The sequence below is a fragment of the Benincasa hispida genome, chromosome 10 (genome assembly GCF_009727055.1).
Source record: "Benincasa hispida cultivar B227 chromosome 10, ASM972705v1, whole genome shotgun sequence".
NCBI lineage: Eukaryota > Viridiplantae > Streptophyta > Magnoliopsida > Cucurbitales > Cucurbitaceae > Benincasa > Benincasa hispida.
The window spans coordinates 1812396-1833740 of record NC_052358.1 but is presented as its reverse complement, the minus strand read 5'-3'; the positions used below and the strand labels follow the sequence as shown (position 1 = coordinate 1833740).

General features: G+C 38.8%; 2 protein-coding genes across 2 annotated transcripts; both read left to right on the top strand.

Annotated features, from left to right (window-relative positions):
• Positions 1–10581: 10581 nt before the first annotated feature.
• Positions 10582–11142, top strand: LOC120088202. The gene has a single exon (XM_039045326.1). It carries the CDS (start codon positions 10582–10584, stop codon positions 11140–11142), a length of 561 nt encoding a protein of 186 aa, XP_038901254.1.
• Positions 11143–19303: 8161 nt separating this feature from the next.
• On the top strand, positions 19304–21095 carry LOC120088200 (maltose excess protein 1-like, chloroplastic). Its single transcript, XM_039045325.1, has 4 exons — positions 19304–19520; positions 20286–20464; positions 20573–20662; positions 20964–21095. Exons 1-4 carry the CDS (start codon positions 19304–19306, stop codon positions 21093–21095), a joined length of 618 nt encoding a protein of 205 aa, XP_038901253.1.
• Positions 21096–21345: the final 250 nt, after the last annotated feature.

The window sequence follows — 21345 nt, the reverse complement described above, 5'->3', positions numbered from 1 at the left end:
TTTGTACTAAAGGAATTGATCCTCAAATTGGCTCGTGAGAGGAAAATAGAGCTGGATCTAGACGAGGTGGTCCAAACGAATTATCCTGTGGTGACAATAATTCCAAGCGTGGCGACACCAATTCCAAGCGTGGCGACACCAATCATATATTATGAAGAAAGGGAGAGCTCGGTTCAGTTTGGGAGCTTTGAATCTATGGTAGTGCAATTTCAGAAGAAGGTCCAAGCTACAAATCCTCAAAATGGAGGAGAGCGCCCTGACGATGACGATGACGAAGGCTTGATCTTTGTGGCGCACCGTAAGAAGGAAAGACTAAATTTACCCAAAAAAGAGTTACACTCTCATAGAAGCTATAAGAGAGGGAGCAAAACACAGAAAAGGAATGGTAGAAAGAAGGCTTGGTGGCCCAAGGCTGTTGACGAGAGAGACGAGGATGTTTTTCGTCCTAGACGACAGATGACGTGTCACACCCCCTCCCTAACCTTAGCCCAAGGCTTGGAAGAGAGCATGAAGACATACCAGTACTATTCCAAGACAATCTTTTTATTTAACATTTCCCCCTTTATCTATTAAAAACCTTAACATGTTTACAATAACCATCTAATTTTGATACATGTAGCTAAATTTTCCTATATTCTTTTATTACATGATCCGAGCTGTGCCCTGAGAAATTACCAAATCCTGGTGTTTTGTGTGGTTGTAGACTCTTTTCTAAACGCTCCGCTTTGCAACCTGCGGGGGGAGGGGGAGGGAATAAAAGAAAACATTTGGAAAAGTGTGAGCTAATAAGCCTAATGAGTGGTGCCTTTTAAAATAACAATCACTTTACAAAACATATTTTTTTTGGGAAGTCAATCATATAATCACAATCTCAGTATAATCTATGTATGATCATGTGTAATCTCATTCAATCATTATCCTCCAGTCCCATGCTATACTTGGCATGTTCACATCATGCATATATGAACAATCATAATAACTTTTTGTGGAAACTTTCCTATAACCCACTTTCCCCGCCAATGTGCACATCGACTTCTATTTCTCGCTAGTCATGCTTAAGTATCTTGACTATATTTCCCGTCGGTCGTCACCGACTATCATTTCCTGCCGACCGAAGCCGACTGGATTTTCCCGTCAAGCACCATTTTTAAGCATGCTAACTCATGTATTTTGGGTATAATCTTAATTTCCATAGAAATTACACAGACAGTATCATAACATTATAAGCATGCATCTTGTACTTACCTGTGCATTTATTCACATATCAATGCATAAAACTAAATAACCACTCACCATACGTAAGATTTCCTACTAAAACCATTTTGAGAATATCTTCCTGAGATTCCTCCATATCAATGAAAATTCCTCAATTAATACTTGTTATATCAATAAATAATGCTAAAATAGCCAAAATACCTTTATATAACAAAAGTATCAGCTTACCTTACTCCAAACTTACCCAAAATCCCAAAATCCCAATATCAGCCCCTTTAGAGGTTATTTGGACTGTAGTAGGCAGCTGGGCGTTCGGCCGTGTGCAGGGTAGGCGTGCTGTATCGCACAGTGGGCTGTTGCGTTGGGCATGCGTGATGCGTCGCACGGTGGCTACTGCGTTGGGCTGGTGTGCGTGATGTGTTGATGCGAGGCACGCTGATGGACGGACGTAACATTGCAAGGCGCAAGGTGCGCACGCTGTGTGCTGGATGCGTTGGCTGGCTGGGCATCTGGGCTGGCTCCAATGTTTCACCAATGCAACCTTAGCTCCTTTAAACCCCAATCAATTTGGCAGCCTAAATACTCAAAGTGCAACACTCTAAATAAGCTCTCAACACAAAGATTTGGATGGCATGAATTGAATTCTTACTCGCCTACCCCATCTATTTATGAGCCATCCAAACTCATCCCCTTGTACAACTCAAATTCCCAATTTGTCCCTTTTTGAAGCTGCCCAACACTTAGTCTTATTCCAGCACAGCCTGAGTTGTTCTCACCTTAATTTTGCCGGCCAAAATTTCGCCATTTGCATGCAACCTACTTTCATCCACCTTTGCTTTAGAGTGATGGACCTTTTGCATGTAATGCTCCCTTTGGTCCACCTCCCGCTTAGAGTGATAAGATTGCCTTGTGTTGATCCTTCTTTTGCCACCTCAATCAACATAAATACTTAAACAATGTTCATCTATACTAATTTGTTAGGCTTATCAACGCATTTCATAAATATTGCCATCTCCCCTTGGAATTCTTTTCCCCATCAATTTGCCTTTTTTTTTGTCCACATCGCATAGCAAGCCAACCTTACTTCCATCGAAATATCCACTTAGCCAGCATCGCAGAGTCAGCCATCACCAAGGCATAGGGTGGCCGCTCATCCTCAACGCAATGACTCACTAGGGTATGTCCGCAACGGCTTGCTTGGCATGGGCGTATAGCACTTGGCATAGGTGCTGGCCATCGATGTATGGACGTGCTGCATAGACACTGATCATCGCTCGCTTGCTCGGCCGTAATGAGCGTGGCTGGCCGCATGGGCGTGCCTCGACGCATTAGTGCTCGGCAGGGCTCTTCGACGCATGGCTGTTCAACAATGCGCTCGCAGCGTAGGCTGGTTGTTCGATGCATGGATTGTGTGCTCGACGCAAGGATCGACGCATGGCTGCTCAGCAGGCTCGGCAACGCTCGATGAATAGGCATGGCCACTCGACAGTTTGGTAGCGCTCGACACATGTGATGGGCGTTTGACATGCCGCTCGACGCATAGGCAAGGGCACTTGGCATACCTGCTTGACGCATGGGTTGTGCACTTGGGCTCGACGCATGGGCTGGGCGCCTGGCATGCTCGCTCGACGCATGCTTTGTGCATGCCCTTGCGTTAGTTGCATGCAAGTCCACGACCATTGCCCAAGCCTTCTTGCTTCCAAAGTTTAGAACAACATGAAGCCAACCTCCTACATACTTTTAGGCCTTTCGTTCAAGGTGCCGAAACCCTCCACATGCGTCGGCCATATTCCTAACCACTTGCCACCCTTTCGATATAACTTAGTATATATGGCCGTACTCCTCCATATGCTTTCACCATTGCCCCAATATTTTTATTACTTAGGATTTTCCTTTTCCAAATAATCTTCCACCTTAGATTTAGAGTTAGGGTCTTACATGACGTTAGCAGATTTCCTCCCGAAGAACTTCTGTAATTGGAGTTCAGAGGAGATGCCAGAGGCTGGTACATGTCATGCTGTCAGTACCATGGAAGAAAAAGATACCATTCCAGGCCCATTAAAGTCGATAGGAGAACATCGACCTCGATGTTGTAACTATCATTATTGTTGAACTCATTGCATATGTTTACTGTGGGCTTAGACGTTGATACCCGTGCCTACTTCACCGGTCGCTTTGTTTGGGATGAACTCGCAAAGACTCGACCCGGGGACTTCCCTCGTAGAGTGGCGTCTTTTATAAGACTCGACTTTCCTTGAGAAGTGGAACTCAAAGGGAACTAAAAAAAAAGAGTTTTAGCTCATCGACTTTCTTTTAGACTAGCCGTGAACGCTAGAATGATCAAATGAAACTTCAGAACACCTGGATCAAGTCCAAGTAAATGAGCCCTCTTTAGGACCGGATCTTTACACTTCGCGACCCTCTCCGAGTATGTGCTTAGTGCAAGGCCTCTACCCCAAGTATGGAAATGTGCTAAACTCGAGACTTTCTAAGACTGAACTTTGGTTTCCCATCTTTTGCTATGAGTCCCGCATGAAAAGGGTCTCCACTCCTGTCTCTTATACACATCTAGATGTGTATAAGAGACAGGTGCTACTCCTTTACCCATCGTAGTTCTCAATCATTTCGTGGCACCGGGCGTGGCTGCTCGAACCAAACCAAGAACGAAAACGGATTCGATTCACTCCCCATTTCTTCAAAAGAACTTCCGACAACACAGGTTACGCCTTTAAGCACTCCAACATCAAAGGGTTCGTCACCATTCAACATAGACGACCTGCTTTCACTCCCGTGAGAAGCTAAGACGACCTTCATCGAAGCACTGTTAGAATCCAATGCATTTGGTGCATCGACCTCTGCAGCACGTGGATCTGCTATTGGGATCCAAATTGCATAATAGGCCTTTGTACGTCTCTAGATACATTCGAGAACAGAGAGTGGGTCGAATCCTCATCGAAAACAGATCTGCCGTCAATATAATGTCTAAGACGACTATGAAATAGTTGGGCATACTCATGGAAGAGCTATCAAACAGCAAATTAGTAATTTAGGGTTTCAATCAAGGCAGCCAAAGAGCGATAGGCACGATACGCTTAGAGCTCCTCGTTAGCGATCTGAAGGCTGACGCACTGTTTCATGTGATAGACTCAAAGACCACCTACAAGCTGCAATTGAGACGCCCTTGGATTCATGGGAATGGTGTAATTACATCGACACTACATCAGTGTTTCAAGTTTTATCAAGATGGGATTAAGAAAGTTGAAGCAAATTCTAATCCATTTTTCAAGGTCGAGTCTCACTTTGCATATGCAAAGTTTCATCTAAAGAGCGAGAATTCCGGTGAGACTATGCCGGCAGAGAACTTGTTGGCAAAGAAAATAGGTGGATTCCGGTCGAGGTTGCCAATAGACACAGAGAAAGGGGTAGGTAGCAAGGTACAAGTCTCAAGCCCAAAAGAGAGTAGAACATCCCTTGGCGTTGGAGAAACACCCGTGATGAGGGGCAAAAAAGCCTCAAAACCTCCGATTCTACACTATGTCCCTTTGTCGAGATGAAAAAAGGGTGAGTCACCTTTTACGGAATGCTTAAAAGGTTTGTAGGTCGGCGACATAGAAATTCTAAAGGAGAGTTTCATCACACCCCTCACTCCGATAACGAAGTAGGAAGTCCACAAGCCAGAGGCGAAAGTGACGGGGTTAAAGCTGCCCGAGAAGCGAAGTGAAGACGGATTCGATCCCAAGGCTTACAAGCTGTTGGGAAGGCGGGCTATGACTTCATAACTCACATCGAGTTCAAGAGTTTAAAGATTTATGAGCAACCCGAATCTCGTCGACCTAAAATAAGCTTTTGCAAGAAGGACGCGCTATACCCACGTTGAGGGCGAGACTCAGATATAAGCTGTCAGAGCTAGTTCGTATAATAAGAAAGGTGAAGGGAAAGTGGCCAACAACAATCATATCACTGCAAAAGAAGTTGATGATACAGGAGAAAAGGAGGGCAAAGATAAAAGAGCCTCAGCCTTCGACCGTATTAGACTGTCTGCCACACACTCCTTGGTCTTCGAGAGGTTAAGCATGACAGAAGCAGAAAGGGAAGCCCACTTACTATTCCCAGAGCTACTCGACGCTCATTCTTTCGATGGTTGACTCTGCCGAATGAAGGAAATGAGGAAATCATCTGTCAATCGCCGGTGGTGGAGCGACCGTCAGCCTTCGAGAGACTAGGCATAGTTCCAAAGAAGAGCGAAGGAAAACCCCGCGCTCCCATTTTTTATCGCTTGAAGCACGAGAGGGTTGAAGATTCTTTCGACCAATATGTCCCTAGTAAGATAAAGGGGAAGGGAAAAGCCTGCACTGACGCCCCCAAAACGACTATAAGAAAGAGGGGGCTGATACCCCGAACGTCCATCTAGCGACGAATCGATCTTAAAAACGCTAAAGGGTCATCGGACCAGAAGCCATCAGGAGAGGCAAGAAGTGATGGAGAAATCCATAGTACCGTCCCCTCACGCATGAAGAGAAAGACCTTCGTTACTCTAGACACAAGTGATGGCTCACTCAAAGTAGGAGGAAGGCGAAAATTTATGCCACCACATCACCATCACCGAAGAATCTGAAGAAGGTATGATCAAAGAGGAAGTGGAGGACGCTCCGCAAAGTGTAGAGGACGGTGGTCAATCCACGGTGGACAAGCTAAAAGAGGTGAATCTGGGCACAGTAGAAAAACCGCGTCCGAATTTCATCAGTGCATCCATCTCGGAAAGGGAAGAGGACGAATACATGAGTTTGCTCACTGAATACAGGGATGTTTTCGCTTGATCATACAAAGAGATGTCGGGACTATCCAAAAGTAGCAGTCCACTATCTCGCGATCAAATAGGGGTGTCGACCCATTAAGCAGGCTCAGCGACGCTTTCGGCCATAACATATCCCTCAGATTGAGGTTGAGGTCAATAATTTGATCGAAGCCGAGTTCATTCGTGAAGTTAAATATCCAACATGGATAGCTAACATTGTCCCGGTTAGAAAAAAGAATGGACAACTTCGTGTTTGTTATTAAGACCTAAAAATAACGTATCATATATGTTATTAATCTCCCATTGAAGTTTTCTAATAACTATATCATATAGAAGTTATTAAACTGCCACTGAAGTATTCTATTTGGGTATATTTATACTCAGGTTCTTTTCAACTAATAAAACAACCCTAAGTCTATGTGGTTTATCCAAGTATAACTCTTATAATTGGACTTTAACCTACGATGTCTAGGTGATAAATCATTTTATTACCTCACATCACTCACGTATGCTCATAAAACCGATTACCAATGCTCAATAATTTGGCCATAATCCCCAGGTAGGAGGTGTTCCATAAACCGTCAACTTAAGTACCCTCAGCCTTAGACAGGATTATATACCGGTTGAGTTTGTAACCTAGGTTTTATAAGTTTTAACAATTAAAACAGGTGGTCAACCTACGTGAGTATGCAGCTGTTGTTTATGGATTTTAAATGTCTAACCCAATTTTATAACAACTTATAAAACTTTAGACATGGTATTCATCCATAACATACTTGAGGCATTCAACATTTAATATAACATTTATATTAAATACGAGAAACCCAAACATGCATACTGTATATTATAACAATTATAACATACTTTCAATGCATGTTACATGCTTCCTATGGTGAGATTTTAAATCTAAATGACATACTATATACACAAACAAGATTTATTTAATTATAACATACATCAAATGCATAAATAATTAAACACAGACTGATATGGTTTTAGTTTTGGAAAAAACAATCAAACAAAAGCCTAACTATTACAAAACAGGTTATGAACCGCTCAAACTGCTCCAAAACAAACTCAAGTAGCTTGAACCGGACCCAAACTGTCTGAACCGGACCAGCCAAGAACCATTTGAAGTTGAATCGGAATAGACCACAAGAGAACCGGTCGAACCGGCATCCCTTGCACATGTTCAACATTTTGCTAAGTCTCATCGTTTAGCAATGACAACCACCGTCTTACATTTTGCCAGATCGTTTAGTAAATGCTTGATCGTTTAGCGCGCGAAAAGGTAAACGATCGTTTAATGCCATCGCATAGCATTTAACGCATCGCCCAACTGCCGCACAAAGGTATGCGATCATGTAGTGCTATCGCATCACAACTCATCGCATCGCCTAGCTCCCGCATAGAGGTAAACGATCGCGTATTGCTACCGCATAGCAACTCGACGCATCGTTTAGCTCCCAATCAAAGATAAAGGATCGTGGTAAGCGATCTCTCAGGGCTATCGTATAGCTCTTCATAATTATCGCTTAGTTCTATCGTATAGAACTAAACAATAACTTAACACCATTGTTTAGTATTGCATGTCATCGTTTTAGTATCCGTCATAGCTAAACGATCGCTTAGCTCCATCGTATAGAACATCATCGCGTCGTTCAACATTGTAGATAAGCAATTTGTTTAGTTCCATCGCATAGAAATTTCAACGCATCGTTTAGCACTTTGTCTATACGATCGCTTAGCTTTGCATCTAAACGATCGCTCAGCGCTATCGCGTAGCAGTTCATCGCATCGCTTAGAGCGCATCGTTGCTAAATGATCACATAGTACCATCGTATAGTAAATTCAACATAACGTTTAGTTCCCACACCAAAAATAAACGATCGCTTAATGTTATCGTATAGCAAATTGAACGCATCGTTTAGCTTCTACATGTACACGATCGGTCTAGCGTTCAACATCACAATGACCAACGCCCGTTGCTATACGATCTTCTAGATTTTCTTCACATCGTGTAGCGTCTGGAGCTAGATGATCGTTTAGCAACTGGAACCACAGCGATAATAAGAACAGAGGCTAATTTTCTGGAACTACAACTCGGCCTTTTTGCTTGTTTCTTCGATTTACAACTTAATTGGCTCTTGCTTGATGAGCTTTAATGTGTTCCCAAGAGTCCGTAATTTATATGATTTTCTGAGCTTTGGCTGTTTAATTCTCTTTAATTTCTCATATAAACACCCACCAAATCAAAATTAAACCGAATTGAATGCTTATTTGATGCTCTGATACCAATTGTAGGATTGTATCAATAGCAGGGGAATCACAAGGATCATCTAAGCACTCAAATTCACTAATTTTGGCATAATATAAAGCATGTTTCTGTAGAAAAATGGGTTTCAAGACATACCTCTTGTAGAACTTCTTCAAAGCTCCTTCTTCAGCTGCAATCTTCTCCATATCTTGTTATAGGCCACCTCAAGATCTTCTCCACTATTCTCTTGGTACTCTAGATGGAGTTGTGTGACTCAAAACCAGCTTGAATCAAGGGATGAAGGAGAAAAGCTCATTACAGCAACCTTGTTGAAGAACCATTCTTCAAATCGAATTTTCTCTGAAATTCACTATAGATTGCATGCCCGATTTTCACTCCAATCTCTTCATTATATTTCAGATCAACATGTAAAGAGAAGAGCTGCATGAGTTACAGCTCATGCTTGGAGAAGATAAAGGCAAAACATTGCAATATGTGTGAGCTAGTTAGGTGATGGATAATAGAAAAACTCTTTTTTCCATTTTGTGTGTTTTTAGTTTTCCAATTTTCTAATTTTATCCAAAAATCAAAATTTGATTTTAAAAAATTAAAATTTAATTAACTTCATAAATTAATTATTAAATAAAATTTAATTAATTTAATATTAAATATTAAATTAATTTTAACACATATCCAAATATAAATTCTCCTATTCCATTTAATTCTAAAATTAAACATAATGACATCTCATATAATTACTAATTCCCTTAATTCTAATTTGAACATTTCAAATTAACTTATCACGCTATTCTAGAGCTAGTCCATTACGAGCTAGTAGGGGGACCTCGTGGACCTACAGATCATGGACTCCAACGATCCGAGATTAATTGGCTAAACTCATTAGATCAAATTAATCTCCATTCGTTAACTAATGGGTCATTCCACTAAAGCCCATAGTTGCACTCCCCTCACTGTAGATATATTATGTCCACATGATTTAACCATAATCAGTAAGTCGACCCTTCACAAGTTGTTCATAATAATGGCTGAGTCAAATATTTGTTTTACCCTCGAGATTACGTCTTATTCCTCAAGTCTTTACTGAACCTCTAATGAACAACTGGTTTGTGATCCAATCACCAAACCAAACTCTCTCAGCCCAGTAAGAGGGTGGGGCCCCTTGTTCAAGACCTGGATTCAGTACTTGAGAGAACAACCTTTCTTCTATTCCTAAATCAGGTAGGTGTGAACTCGTCTTGCACCCTATATCCCCAGTTATCTATCTAGTCTTACCCCTGAAATGGGAGTCTTATTGAGCCAACCCTTAACTATACAAATCTAAGGGCAATCCCGAATAACCAGGAGTTCATAGTTAGCTCAGGATTAAGATCGGGTTACTAGGTCATCTAGGTGAAATAGTCAGTCTTAAATAGTAAACAATGTTATAAAGTAAGAGTGTCTTATTTCTTGGTCCGGATCTTATGCAAACTCATTGCATAGGATGCCCCCACTCCTCATGTCATAATATGTACGAATTAGGATCACATTGTATGTAGCACTTTACAACTCATTGCATAGGATTACATTGTAGGCCGCATCCAATGGTGTTACCAGAATAAGATACCCAACCTCATTCATGTACCATAGATCATTTTGACTATTTACTCGAACCTGATCCACTCTTATGTCACCACATAAAGTTCAAGTACTCATACAATAGTCATAGGTCTTAGTTTATTAGATTTAGATTTTCATACAATTTATGAGATCAATAACAAGTATATTGATAATAGAAAATTTTTATCATTTTACAAACTGCGAGTTTTTAGGACATAAAACCCAACAGGAACATGTCCTGAGGACGGAGAACAAGAAAGCGGATGCCTTGGCAAACCTAGCCACTATCTTAATGGTCCTGGATAATGTGCCCCTTAATATATCGCTTTAGTGGAGATGGGTTGTACCTCCGGTCGGGACTGCATATGGGGAAATGAATGTGATATCAGTTTACTTAACTGACGAGGAAGACTGGCGGTAGCCCATCATAGATTACCTTGAGCATGGAAGGCTCCCAGATGACCCCCATCGTAAAACCAAGGTTCGAAGGAGGGCCGCACATTTCATTTACTACAAAGGGGTCCTATATCGTCGATCCCTTGAAGGATTTTTCCTTCGATGCCTCAATAAATAAGAGTTAACGAAGGTTTTGGAGGAAGCACACTCAAGCGTATGCGGCACGCATCAAGCTAGACTAAAGCTACAATTCCAAATGAAAAGAATGGGTTATTATTGGCTGGGAATGATCCAGGACTCGATGGATTATGAAAAGAAGTGTGAAGCCTGTCAATATCACGCAAATTTCATTCAACAACCGCCTGAGCCTCTGCATCCGACCATAGCCTTGTGGCCTTTCGAAGCATGGGGGCTTGATTTGGTCGGCCCTATAACATCCAAGTTGTCAATAGCGCACTCCTACATCCTTGCAGCCACTGACTACTTTTCAAGATGGGCTGAGGCTGTCGCTCTAAGGGAAGCTAAGAAAGAAAACGTGGTGGATTTTATTCGCACTCATATCATTTATCAGTACGGTATTCCCCATTGGATTGTGACAGATAACGGGAGACAATTCTCCAACAGTTTGATGGACAGGTTGTGTGAAAAATTCAAATTCAAGCAATACAAGTCATCCATGTATAATGTTGCCGCAAACGGGTTGGCAGAGGCATTTAACAAGACATTGTGCAACCTGCTGAAGAAAATTGTTTCCAAGTCGAAGAGAGATTGGCAGGAGAAGATCGATGAAGTGTTGTGGGCTTATCGCACCACTCACCATACCCCTAAAGAAGTCACCCCGTACCCTCTCGTTTATGGATAGAAGCTGTCCTTCCTTTGGAAATAGAAATTCCATCGCTAAGAATGGCGGTGCAAGAAGGGATGACTACAGAGGACAATGCCAAACTGGGGCTCCAAGAGTTGGAAGCACTAGATGAAAAACGATTAGAAACTCAACAAGCATTGGAATATTACCAGTCGAGAATGTCTAAAGCCTTCGATAAGCATGTAAAGCCTCAGTCCTTTTAAGTTGGTGATCTAATGCTTGTCGTAAGGAGACCAATTATCACGACAAGACATACGGGGAATAAGTTTACACCTAAATGGGATGGGCCCTACGTCATCAAAGAAGTCTACACAAATGAAGCGTACAAGATAGTTGATCAAGGTGGGCTAAGAATTGGCTCAATCAACGACAAGCTTCTCAAGAAGTTTTATGCTTAACAAATGTTAAAAAAAAAAACCTTTGTACGAACTACATTACGACTTGATCCCTGTTATTATAAACGATACATAGGCAACTTAAAGAAATTTAAGCTCAGTCGCGCATAAAAAAAACATTCTTTTTGAAACTACATTATGACTTGATCCCTATCATTATGAAGGGTATGTAGGCAGCTTGAAAGAAACTTCAAGTTCAGTTCATTTAAAAAAAAAAAAAAAAAAAAAAAAAAAAAAAAAAACCTTGAACTACCATCATGAAAGATTTGATCCCTTTCTTTAAAGGTTACGAAGGAAACTTAAAGAAATTTAAGTTAGCCCAATCAAAAAGGTACCAACAACTAGCCTAAGTATGATATCAGATTGACGTTGATCACCCCGTTAAAGAATGACAACTCCAGATTGAAGATGTTCATCCCTATTGGGGGAAACACAATGGATTGAAGTATGTTCATCCCTCGTAGGGGCCAACACAGTAAATAAAAGGCAACACACTTGGAATGCGTTTCGCTTCCACTTTTAAATCAACTTAGATCCATCCTCCATCTTTAAGTTTAGAGACCTCATTGATGCTCTTCCATTTCTTCAAGTTTAGAGGCTTCATTGAATCTTCATCTTCATGCTCAGTCTGGAGGCTTTGCAAATGCCACGGTTCAAGCTTCAAAAGTCGCGACAGTCGAGCCTCAATGTGAAGATTTCATAATGCTTCGTCAAACTCAAGTGGCAAAGGAGTTTCCGATGCTTCAAGCTCAAATGCGAAGGATTCACTGATTCTTCAAGCTCAAGTGCAGAGGATTCACCGATGCTTTGTCAAACTCAAATGCGGAGGATTTGTCGATGCTTTGTCGAACTCAAACGTGAAGGTCTCGTCAATACTTTTCCATCTTCAAGTTCATAGGATCCATCGATGCTGTTCCATCTTCAAGTTTAAGATTGGCGTGCAGAACCCCACTTCCGTCTTCAAGTTCAAGGTCGGTGTGCATGGTTCCGCTCCGTTTTCAAGTTCAAGGTCGGTGTGCATGGCTCGGCTCCATCTTCAAGCTCAAAGGTCGGTGTGCATGGCTCGACTTCATCTTCAATAACTCGGTCTACAAAATCATGACACAACTTCGTTTCATCTCCAAAGTTGTGGAGTGGCTTCCCTTCATCTCCAAAATAATAGCGCGACTTTGCTTCATCTTCAAAGTTGTGCGGTTTCGTTTCTTCTCCAAAATGTTGGTGCAACTTTGCTTCATCTCCAAAGTTGTGGCATGGCTTCGTTTCGTCTCCAAATCGATGGCGTGATTTCACTTCATCTCCAAACTAATGGCGCGGCTTCACACCATCTCCAAAGTCATTGTGCGGTTTCATTTCCTCTTCAAAATATTGGTACAACTTCACCCTTTATCCAAAATGTTGGTGTAGCTTCACTTCCTCTCCAAAAATATGGGTGTGATTCCACCTCATATGCAAGATCAAGTTTGGTTTGCCTAGCTCTACCTCATATGCGAGGACAACTCTGGTCCATCCGACTCCACCTCATATGCAAGGACAACTCTGGTCCATCCGACTCCACCTCATATGCAAGGACAACTGTGGTCCGTCTAGTTCCGCCTTATATGTGAGATCGACTCTAGTCAACCTGACTCTGCTCAAAAGCTTGATGGCATATTCTTCTCATCTTCAAAGTTTGATGGCATATCCGCCTCATCTTCAATACTCGATGACATATTTCCCTTATCTTCAAATTTTGATCAAGGAGTAACATAATAAGGCAGACCTTTCTGGGATCCTCCCTAGGGTGATCGAATAGGAGAGTTATAAGCCTTTGCGGGGCCTCTCCCATGACAATCAGGATGCAAGAGCAGGCGAGATAAGGTAGACCTTTTCGGGATCCTCCCTAGGGTGATTTCATGGGAGAGCGGTAAGCCTTGGCAGGGCCCTTCCCACAACAATCAAGATATGCGAACGGTGCTACAAAGTAGACCTTTTCGGGATCCTCTCTAGGATGATCGCATGAGAGAGCTGTAAGCCTTGGTGGGGCCCCTCCCACGACGATCAGGATATGCAAACGGTGCTACAAGGTAGATATTTTCGAGATCCTCCCTAAGGTGATAGCATGGGAGAGCTGTAAACCTTAGCGGGACCCTTCCCATGATGATCGGGATACACAAACGGCGCCACAAGATAGACCTTATCGGGATCCTCCCTAAGGTAATCGAATAAGAGAGTTGTAAGCCTTGGCGGGACCCCTCCCACGACGATTAGGATATACGAATGGTGCTACAAGATAAGGCATTTTCGGGATCCTCCTTAGGGTGATATCGAATGGGAAGAGCTGTAAAGCTTGGCGGCCCCTCCCATGACGATTAGGATGCAGAACGGCCCATAAGGAAAACCTTATCGAGATCCTCCCTAGGGTGATCGAATGGGAAAGTTGTAAGCCTTGGCGAGGCCCTCCCATGACGACCAGGATGCACGAACGGTGCTACAAGGCAGACCTTATCGGGATCCTCCCTAAAGTGATAGCATGGGAGAGCTATAAGCCTTGGCGGGGCCCCTCCCATGACGATCATGATATTCGAACAGTGCTACAAGGTAGACCTTTTCAGGATCCTCCCTAGAGTGATAGCATGAGAGAGCTATAAGCCTTTGCAGGGCCTCTCCCATGACGATCAGGATGCACGAACGGCGCCACAAGACAGACCATATCGGGATCCTCCCTAGGGTGATCGAATGGGAGAGTTGTAAGCCTTGGCGAGCCCCTCCCACGATGATCAAGATATGCAAACGGTGCTACAAGGTAGACCTTTTTGGGATCCTCCCTAGGGTGATAGCATAGGAGAGCTGTAAGCCTTGGCAGGGCCCCTTCCATGACGATCAGGATGCACGAATGGTGCTGCAAGGTAGTTGGTGATCGAATGAGGGGGTCATAAGCCTTTGCGTGTCCCCCATGAAAATCAGGAAGCATGAACAAGCATACAATAGATAGACTATACCAAGGTCGTCCTTATGTGCACCAAAGACGGGTCGGTGAGATTTAAAAAAAATTGTTTTGTTGTGCTCCTTTGGTTGCGCTGTTACTCCTACAAAAAAATAGTAAGGGGGCGAGTTAGTAAAAATAAAAAAATAAAGGAAATAATAGTAATAAAATAAAATAAATCTTATGAAAAAAAGAAGAAGAAGAAGAAGAAGAAATAAAAAAAAAAAAAAACATGTGGAAAAAAGTGTTGAAAAACAATTGAAAGAAAAAGAGGAAAAAGAGAGAAAGGAAAGATTAGAAGAAGAGAAAGGGATGAGGATAATAAAAGGGTTTGGGGTTCTATTTAGTATTTATAGAGGTTATTAGGTTCCATAAAAAATTAGGAAATCCAAATCAAATAAAGATTTGATTCAAAATATTAGATTTTCTTTATTAGATTTCCTAATTTGATTCTATCCTAATTTTAAATTAAATTGAACAAATTTCCTATCTAATTTGATTTTATTAGATTTTGTCCTTAAATTTACCTTTAACTAAGATTTGGACTTATTCTAAATTTTATTCAAAATCAAATTTCAATTGTGGATAAAATCACAAATTAAAATTTGGCCATATTCCAAATTTTATTCAAAATCAAATGATTCAACATTGAGATTAAATTATAAATAAAATCTCAAATTAAAATTTGGACGTATTTCAAATTTTATCCCAAAATCCAAATCAACCGACTTTTATCCTCAAGCCAAATTATTAGGGATAAAATTTCAAATTAAAATTTGGGCATATTCCAAATTTTATCCTAAATCTAAATCACCAAATCACCAGACTTTTATCTCAAGCCAAATTATTAGGGATAAAATCTCAAATTAAAATTTGGGCATATTCCAAATTTTATCCCAAATTCAAGTTAAACTTATGTACTAAATTCATAGTTATAAATGTATTTGGATTTTGATTCCAACTTTATATTTTTTTAGATTCATCCACTCATCGAAAGGGAGCATTTGTTGAATGAGGAATTTTGGACCAATCACAAATTGCCACGTCGTTTACTAAATTAATGACAAAATTCTACACCATTAAATTTGGGTCCAATTAGAAGTTGACATATGTCCCGAATTGAATTGAAGACAAATTTCGATGACGGCACACGGTTGAATCAGATGAGATTAATTTGGTTCAATTTGATATTATTATTTGAGTTTAAAGAAAAAAAAAAAAAAAAAAAAAAAAGAATTGGACCCAAATTTTAAATCAGGTCCAAAACCAACTAATTGGGCCCAAAAGCCAGACCCATGGACCAACCAAGCCCAAGCCCGCGAAGCCCACCTGAGAACCCTATAAATCTAGAAGTTCTATTTTCTACATTTAGAGAGCCAAGAGAGAATTCATCAACAGAAGACTCCCAAAGACTTGAACATTCGGTGTTTTTCTTCTTCAAGTCAAGCACATACACCCAACTGAGAGAGAATTAGAGGATCAGGTATTAGAGATCGAACCACTTCGCATCAAATCAACTTCAATATCAACACCAACTCAAGTTCAACTCTCCGAAACACGTTTCTTCGGAAACCTCGTGCGAACAGATACATTGTGTTAACGACTAAGAGTTCTATGATTCGTGTTTAAAAGATTATAGTGTAATTATAATTTTCATATCGTTAATTTCTAAAAAGCTAAGACATGGATATGTTGAAGATACGTTATATATGTGTATATATATGATAATGCCCGATTAATTGTTATAATACTTATTTTAAGTTAGATTAAAATAGATTCAAGAGTGAAAACTTGAAAAAAAAAATCCAATAACGTTGAGTGGTGGTTAGAGCGAAGAGAAGAATGAAGATTTAATGACATTTCATGTTTTTCTTTTAACTTTTTACATTTTTATCATTTTTAATTTATTTTGTTTTGGATTGCTCGATTCAAGTGATCTTTTATGTTTGAGAGTGATTTTAAAATGGTTAAAATCACTTTCTTTCATTTTCAAAATCACCATGAGACATACTTAATCATTCAAAACTAATTTTGATGATATGAAAATTGCATTGTAAAATTGAAAACTAAATTAATTTTGAATAATTAAAAGTGTGTTTTCGAGTGATTTTAAGAATGAAAAGTGATTTTGATGATTTTAAAATCATTTCGAAACACACACTCAAATAAAATGGATTATGGGTTGGGCTTTTTAAGCAGAAGGCAAAAAAAGACTCAGTGTATCTCATTCACATATCTAAAAATTTTAAAAATTAAAAAAATCAGAAACTTTAAATCACATATCAGACATGTATCTATCACGTATATGATATATTCATATCTAATATATATTTGATATCGATTCTCAACACAATTAAAAGTATTTGTTCTTTCTAGACCATCTTTTCTTCTATAAGGAAGGTTGAAGACAAGATGGCCAAGGAATGAGGTTTGGAATTTGCAACAACTTGCTCTATATTATTTGACACAATCACTGTCATTATCACATTTATTATAGTTATTTTTATTTATTTTTTAAAAAACAAAATCCACCGCTTGATAATGTACAGCTGAATCACATTTAATAGACAACATTCTTAAATTTTGCGTTTTTTAAAAAACAAAATCCACCGCTTGATAATGTACAGCTGAATCACATTTAATAGACAATATTCTTAAATTTTGCGTTTAATTATTTGTTCAAATGTTACCTTTTTTTAGCTTTTAAGTTTAATTTCAATTTAGTCGTAGGTTTTAAAATATTAAAATTTTATTCTTAAAATTTATTTCAATTCAATTTTGATTTCAAGATTTATATTTTTAATCTCATTTTTTATTAATTAATATTTACTTTTTTAAATTTTTATTTCATAATTGATCTAAATTAATTAATATACACTAATCTAGAGATGGAATGTGGAGATTTATTTAAAAGATAATTAAGGTTAAAAATATAAAAATCTTAAAAAATAAGATCAAATGAAATCAAAGAGTGGAAATCTTTAGAAAAAATGTATTTTTCCTATTTTAATATCATGAAAATATATTCTTATGAGAATTTATATTATTGGATTCTAGTCACAGAATAACATTTATATACATAATGCCATGAATTTCGTTTGAATTTTGAAATTAATATTTGTCGTTTCTTACCTTGACAATTCTTTTTTCCTCAATAGATCACATAGTGAGGATCAAAAGAAAAAAAACAAACAACACAAAATCCAGTTACGTTTTTTCTAGGAGTCAAATAATTTTTTAAACCACGAAAAATAATATGTTGTAATTTGAGTCAAACAAATTAATAAATAATGGATAACTTTGAAAAGTTTTCCAAGGGAAAGAAGGAAAAAAAAGAAGAAGAAGAAGATTGCACAAAGTCTATCACTTTTTTTTTTCTAATTTATTAGGTTGGCGTTTGTTTAAAAGGTTCTCTTTACAGCATAACTGTTTAAATTAATAGATCTATCCAACTAGATTATTTAAATATTGATGTGACTTACTAATTAAGTTGATGATTTGGATTTAAATTTGTCTCATGAAGTAACTTCACTATACGAACTTCACGAGATGAATTTCATGAGAAATGAACTCAACAAACTCAATTTCACGTCATTTCTATTTTTTGTCTCGTGAAGTTCATCTCATGAAGTTACTTCAAGAGACGAACATCATGAGACAAATTTAAATCCAAATAATCAACTTAGACAGCAAACCACATCAATATTTAAATAATCTATTTGGACATCTCTGTTAATTTAAACAATTCTGTTAACGAAAAGGACCTTTTAAACCTATTGTTGAAAACTTAAAGACTAAAATGATTAATATAAAACTTCAGGGACCAAACACACCTATTCCAAAAAAAAACTTGGGGACTAAAAAGGTATTTTTCCCTAAATGTTATATCTTCAAATTTTCAAGTACAAAAATTGAGCCCTCAAACTTATATATGTGTTAAAATTGGACTTCCAATTTACAATTGTTGTAGAAATTAGACTCTAAATGATGAAAATTGAACCGTCAAACTTATATAATTGTTATAATTTTACATTTATGTAAGTTTGAAGGTCTAATTTTAGGGAAAATTGTACGGATGACCCAAAAATTGGGCCCAAAATGTCAAATGACCATTTTTTCAAAAATAATGTCAATTGACCCTCTACTGACGTCATCGCCCTACCAAATTACTTAATTTGCCCTTACTTCGTGTTCTTACCTTTTTACTGAGAAAACCCACAAAAACTAAACTATTATTCATTCAAATTTTCCAAGGTAAGGTTGTATTGCTCATAAACAAAAAAAAACTATTTCCGGCTTGCAAACGATTCTACTTCTAGCTTTCAATCGAATATTATTGGTAAATCTTTCTTTCAATATGGTTTTTTTGTTTTGTTTTGTTTTTTTTTTTTGTTTTGGATGTGTTCTGTGGTTGAAGATGCGTAGAAAGAGTTTGTGAGCGAGATAAGTGAGAGTGAAATCGGTAGAGCGACGCCGGAGAGAGCGACACCGGAGAGATAAGTGAACCTATGGTTTTTTTGTTTGTTTTTCTGGTTTTCGATGTGTTATGTGGTTGAAGACGAGTAAAAAGAGAGAAAGTGAGGGAGATAAGAGAGAGCGACACCGGAGAGAGCGAGATTGTGAGAGAGAGCGACACTAGCGAGAGCCATTCTAGCGAGAGCGATGCCAGCGAGAGCCATTCTAGCGAGAGCGATGCCAGTGAGATCCATTTTAGCGAGATTTAAACAGAATGTTTTTTTACATTTTTTTTCTGAAGGAGTTTACTGATTGAATTTTTTAATAAATGCAGGAATGATTTAAGATGGCTACACGTTTCAGAATAGCTGAAGGTGACAGATTTCCCAATCAAGTAACCAGCTTGGCCCACATTGCCAATGCAAACAAGATTGTCAAAGAGAAGCTCACGCCAACGCACTTGGCCATGTTCAAGAGAACAATTTTTGGGCGATTTGTTAACGTTGATATGGTGTTCAACAGCCCTCCATCACATGTTGCTCAGAGAAGTGAAGAGGACAACTGTATTTTTTATTCTTTGTAAAAACATTCATTTATTTTTTATGTATGTAAAAACATTCATTGTATAATTGAACATATATTTTTTATGAAAAAGTTCAAAGTTCAAAGTTCAGTATCAGAATTTTATCAGAACACCTGGCTAGTTCTCTTTTCATTGTATAATTGAATTTTATCAGTATCAGAACAGAGCACATTCAAAACCAATTATACAACACATCCAATTGAAAGAACATTCATTGTTTCAAGTATGTGTTCTGTAAAAACATTCATTGTATAATTGGTTTTGGATGTGTTCTGCTACTGCTCTTATCAGTATCAGAATTTTATCAGAATATGTAAGTTCAAAGGTCAAAGTTCAATATCAGAATTTTATCAGAACATGCATAATTGAGCTTAGAACATTATATGGTTCAAGGTTCAAGTTCAAAGATTGAGAGAGTGAGATGTTGAGAGAGAGCGAGATTATGAGAGAGAGCGAGATTGAGAGAACGAGATTGTAAGAGAGAACGAGATTGTAAGAGAGAGCGAGTTTGAGAGCGAGATTGTAAGAGAGAGCAAGATGTTTAGAGAGAGCAAGATTTAGAGAGCGAGATGTTCAGAGAGAGCAAGATTTAGAGAGCGAGATGTTCAAGAAGAGCGAGATTGTGAGAGAGAGCGAGATTGAGAGAGTATGGATTATCCATTTTGTTACAAGTATGAGGATTGAGAGAGTATGAAGTCATTGTTTTTACACATGAAGATTGAGATATATGTAACAACATATATAGTTTTTGCCCAGCTTGCAATAGCAGGGGCAATGCCCCTGCCTTATTTTGCAGCCACGCCGGCTGTTGTGGCTTCTGGTCTTCTTATAAACTTTATGAATTACTTTAATGTTCTTTCTATACAAATCTTGAAATTTTGGGAAGACTTTATCACTGTTGGTGGATTTTCTATTCTCCCCCAGGTAATCTCTCTTCTAGCCCCAGCTTCATTCAAGAGATGATAACATTTAATAGTAAAATTTATCTCAAAGAGATGGAATTTTGGTTTTGCAATTTTTTCTTTTTTGCAGGTTATGTGGTCTACTTTTGTTCCATTCATACCGAATAGTATCTTGCCTGGAGTAACTGCTTTGGTTGCAGCACTGCTAGCAGTTGCTTTGGTAGATTTTTTCTTGCCTATATTTTGTTTTTTTCTTGCATTTGCTAATCTTTTAATGAAATATGTCAGCACAGAAATCTCATGTTTTGAGGATTGAATGTCTTTCAATGATGATGTAAAAATTGGACCAAATTCTTCTGGACAACGACTTTTCTTAGATGTATATAGTTATTAAATGGGATAGTGTGAAATTGAGATCTGAAACCAAGATTACTATCTTTCCTCATGGTGTTGCTAAAAACCAAAACCAAGATTACGATCTAGTTCAACATCCCTTAAAAGTGTCCTTGTAAGATTTACAGGCACGAGCAGGAAAACTTCTTGAGAAAGGTGTGAAAGTTGTTGGAGCATTATCAGGATGGACAGCAACCCTCCTCTTTATGTGGATGCCTGTTTCGCAAATGGTATTTATCCTGTTTGAACTCTTAGAATGATAAAAGTATATATCTTCATCTTTATTTTAACACTAACCATCATATGCTATTTGTTCAGTAGACTAATTATTTGAATCCTGATAACATTAAAGGCTTATCAGCTCTCACAATGCTTCTTGCCCTGATTGGAAATGGTCTTGTGCTTCCACGAGCATTATTCATTCGAGACTTCATGTGGTAAAGCTATTACCTGCCCGATCAAAACTTTCATGTCTGTTTTCTGATCATTATTTTGTTTTCAATCAACTTG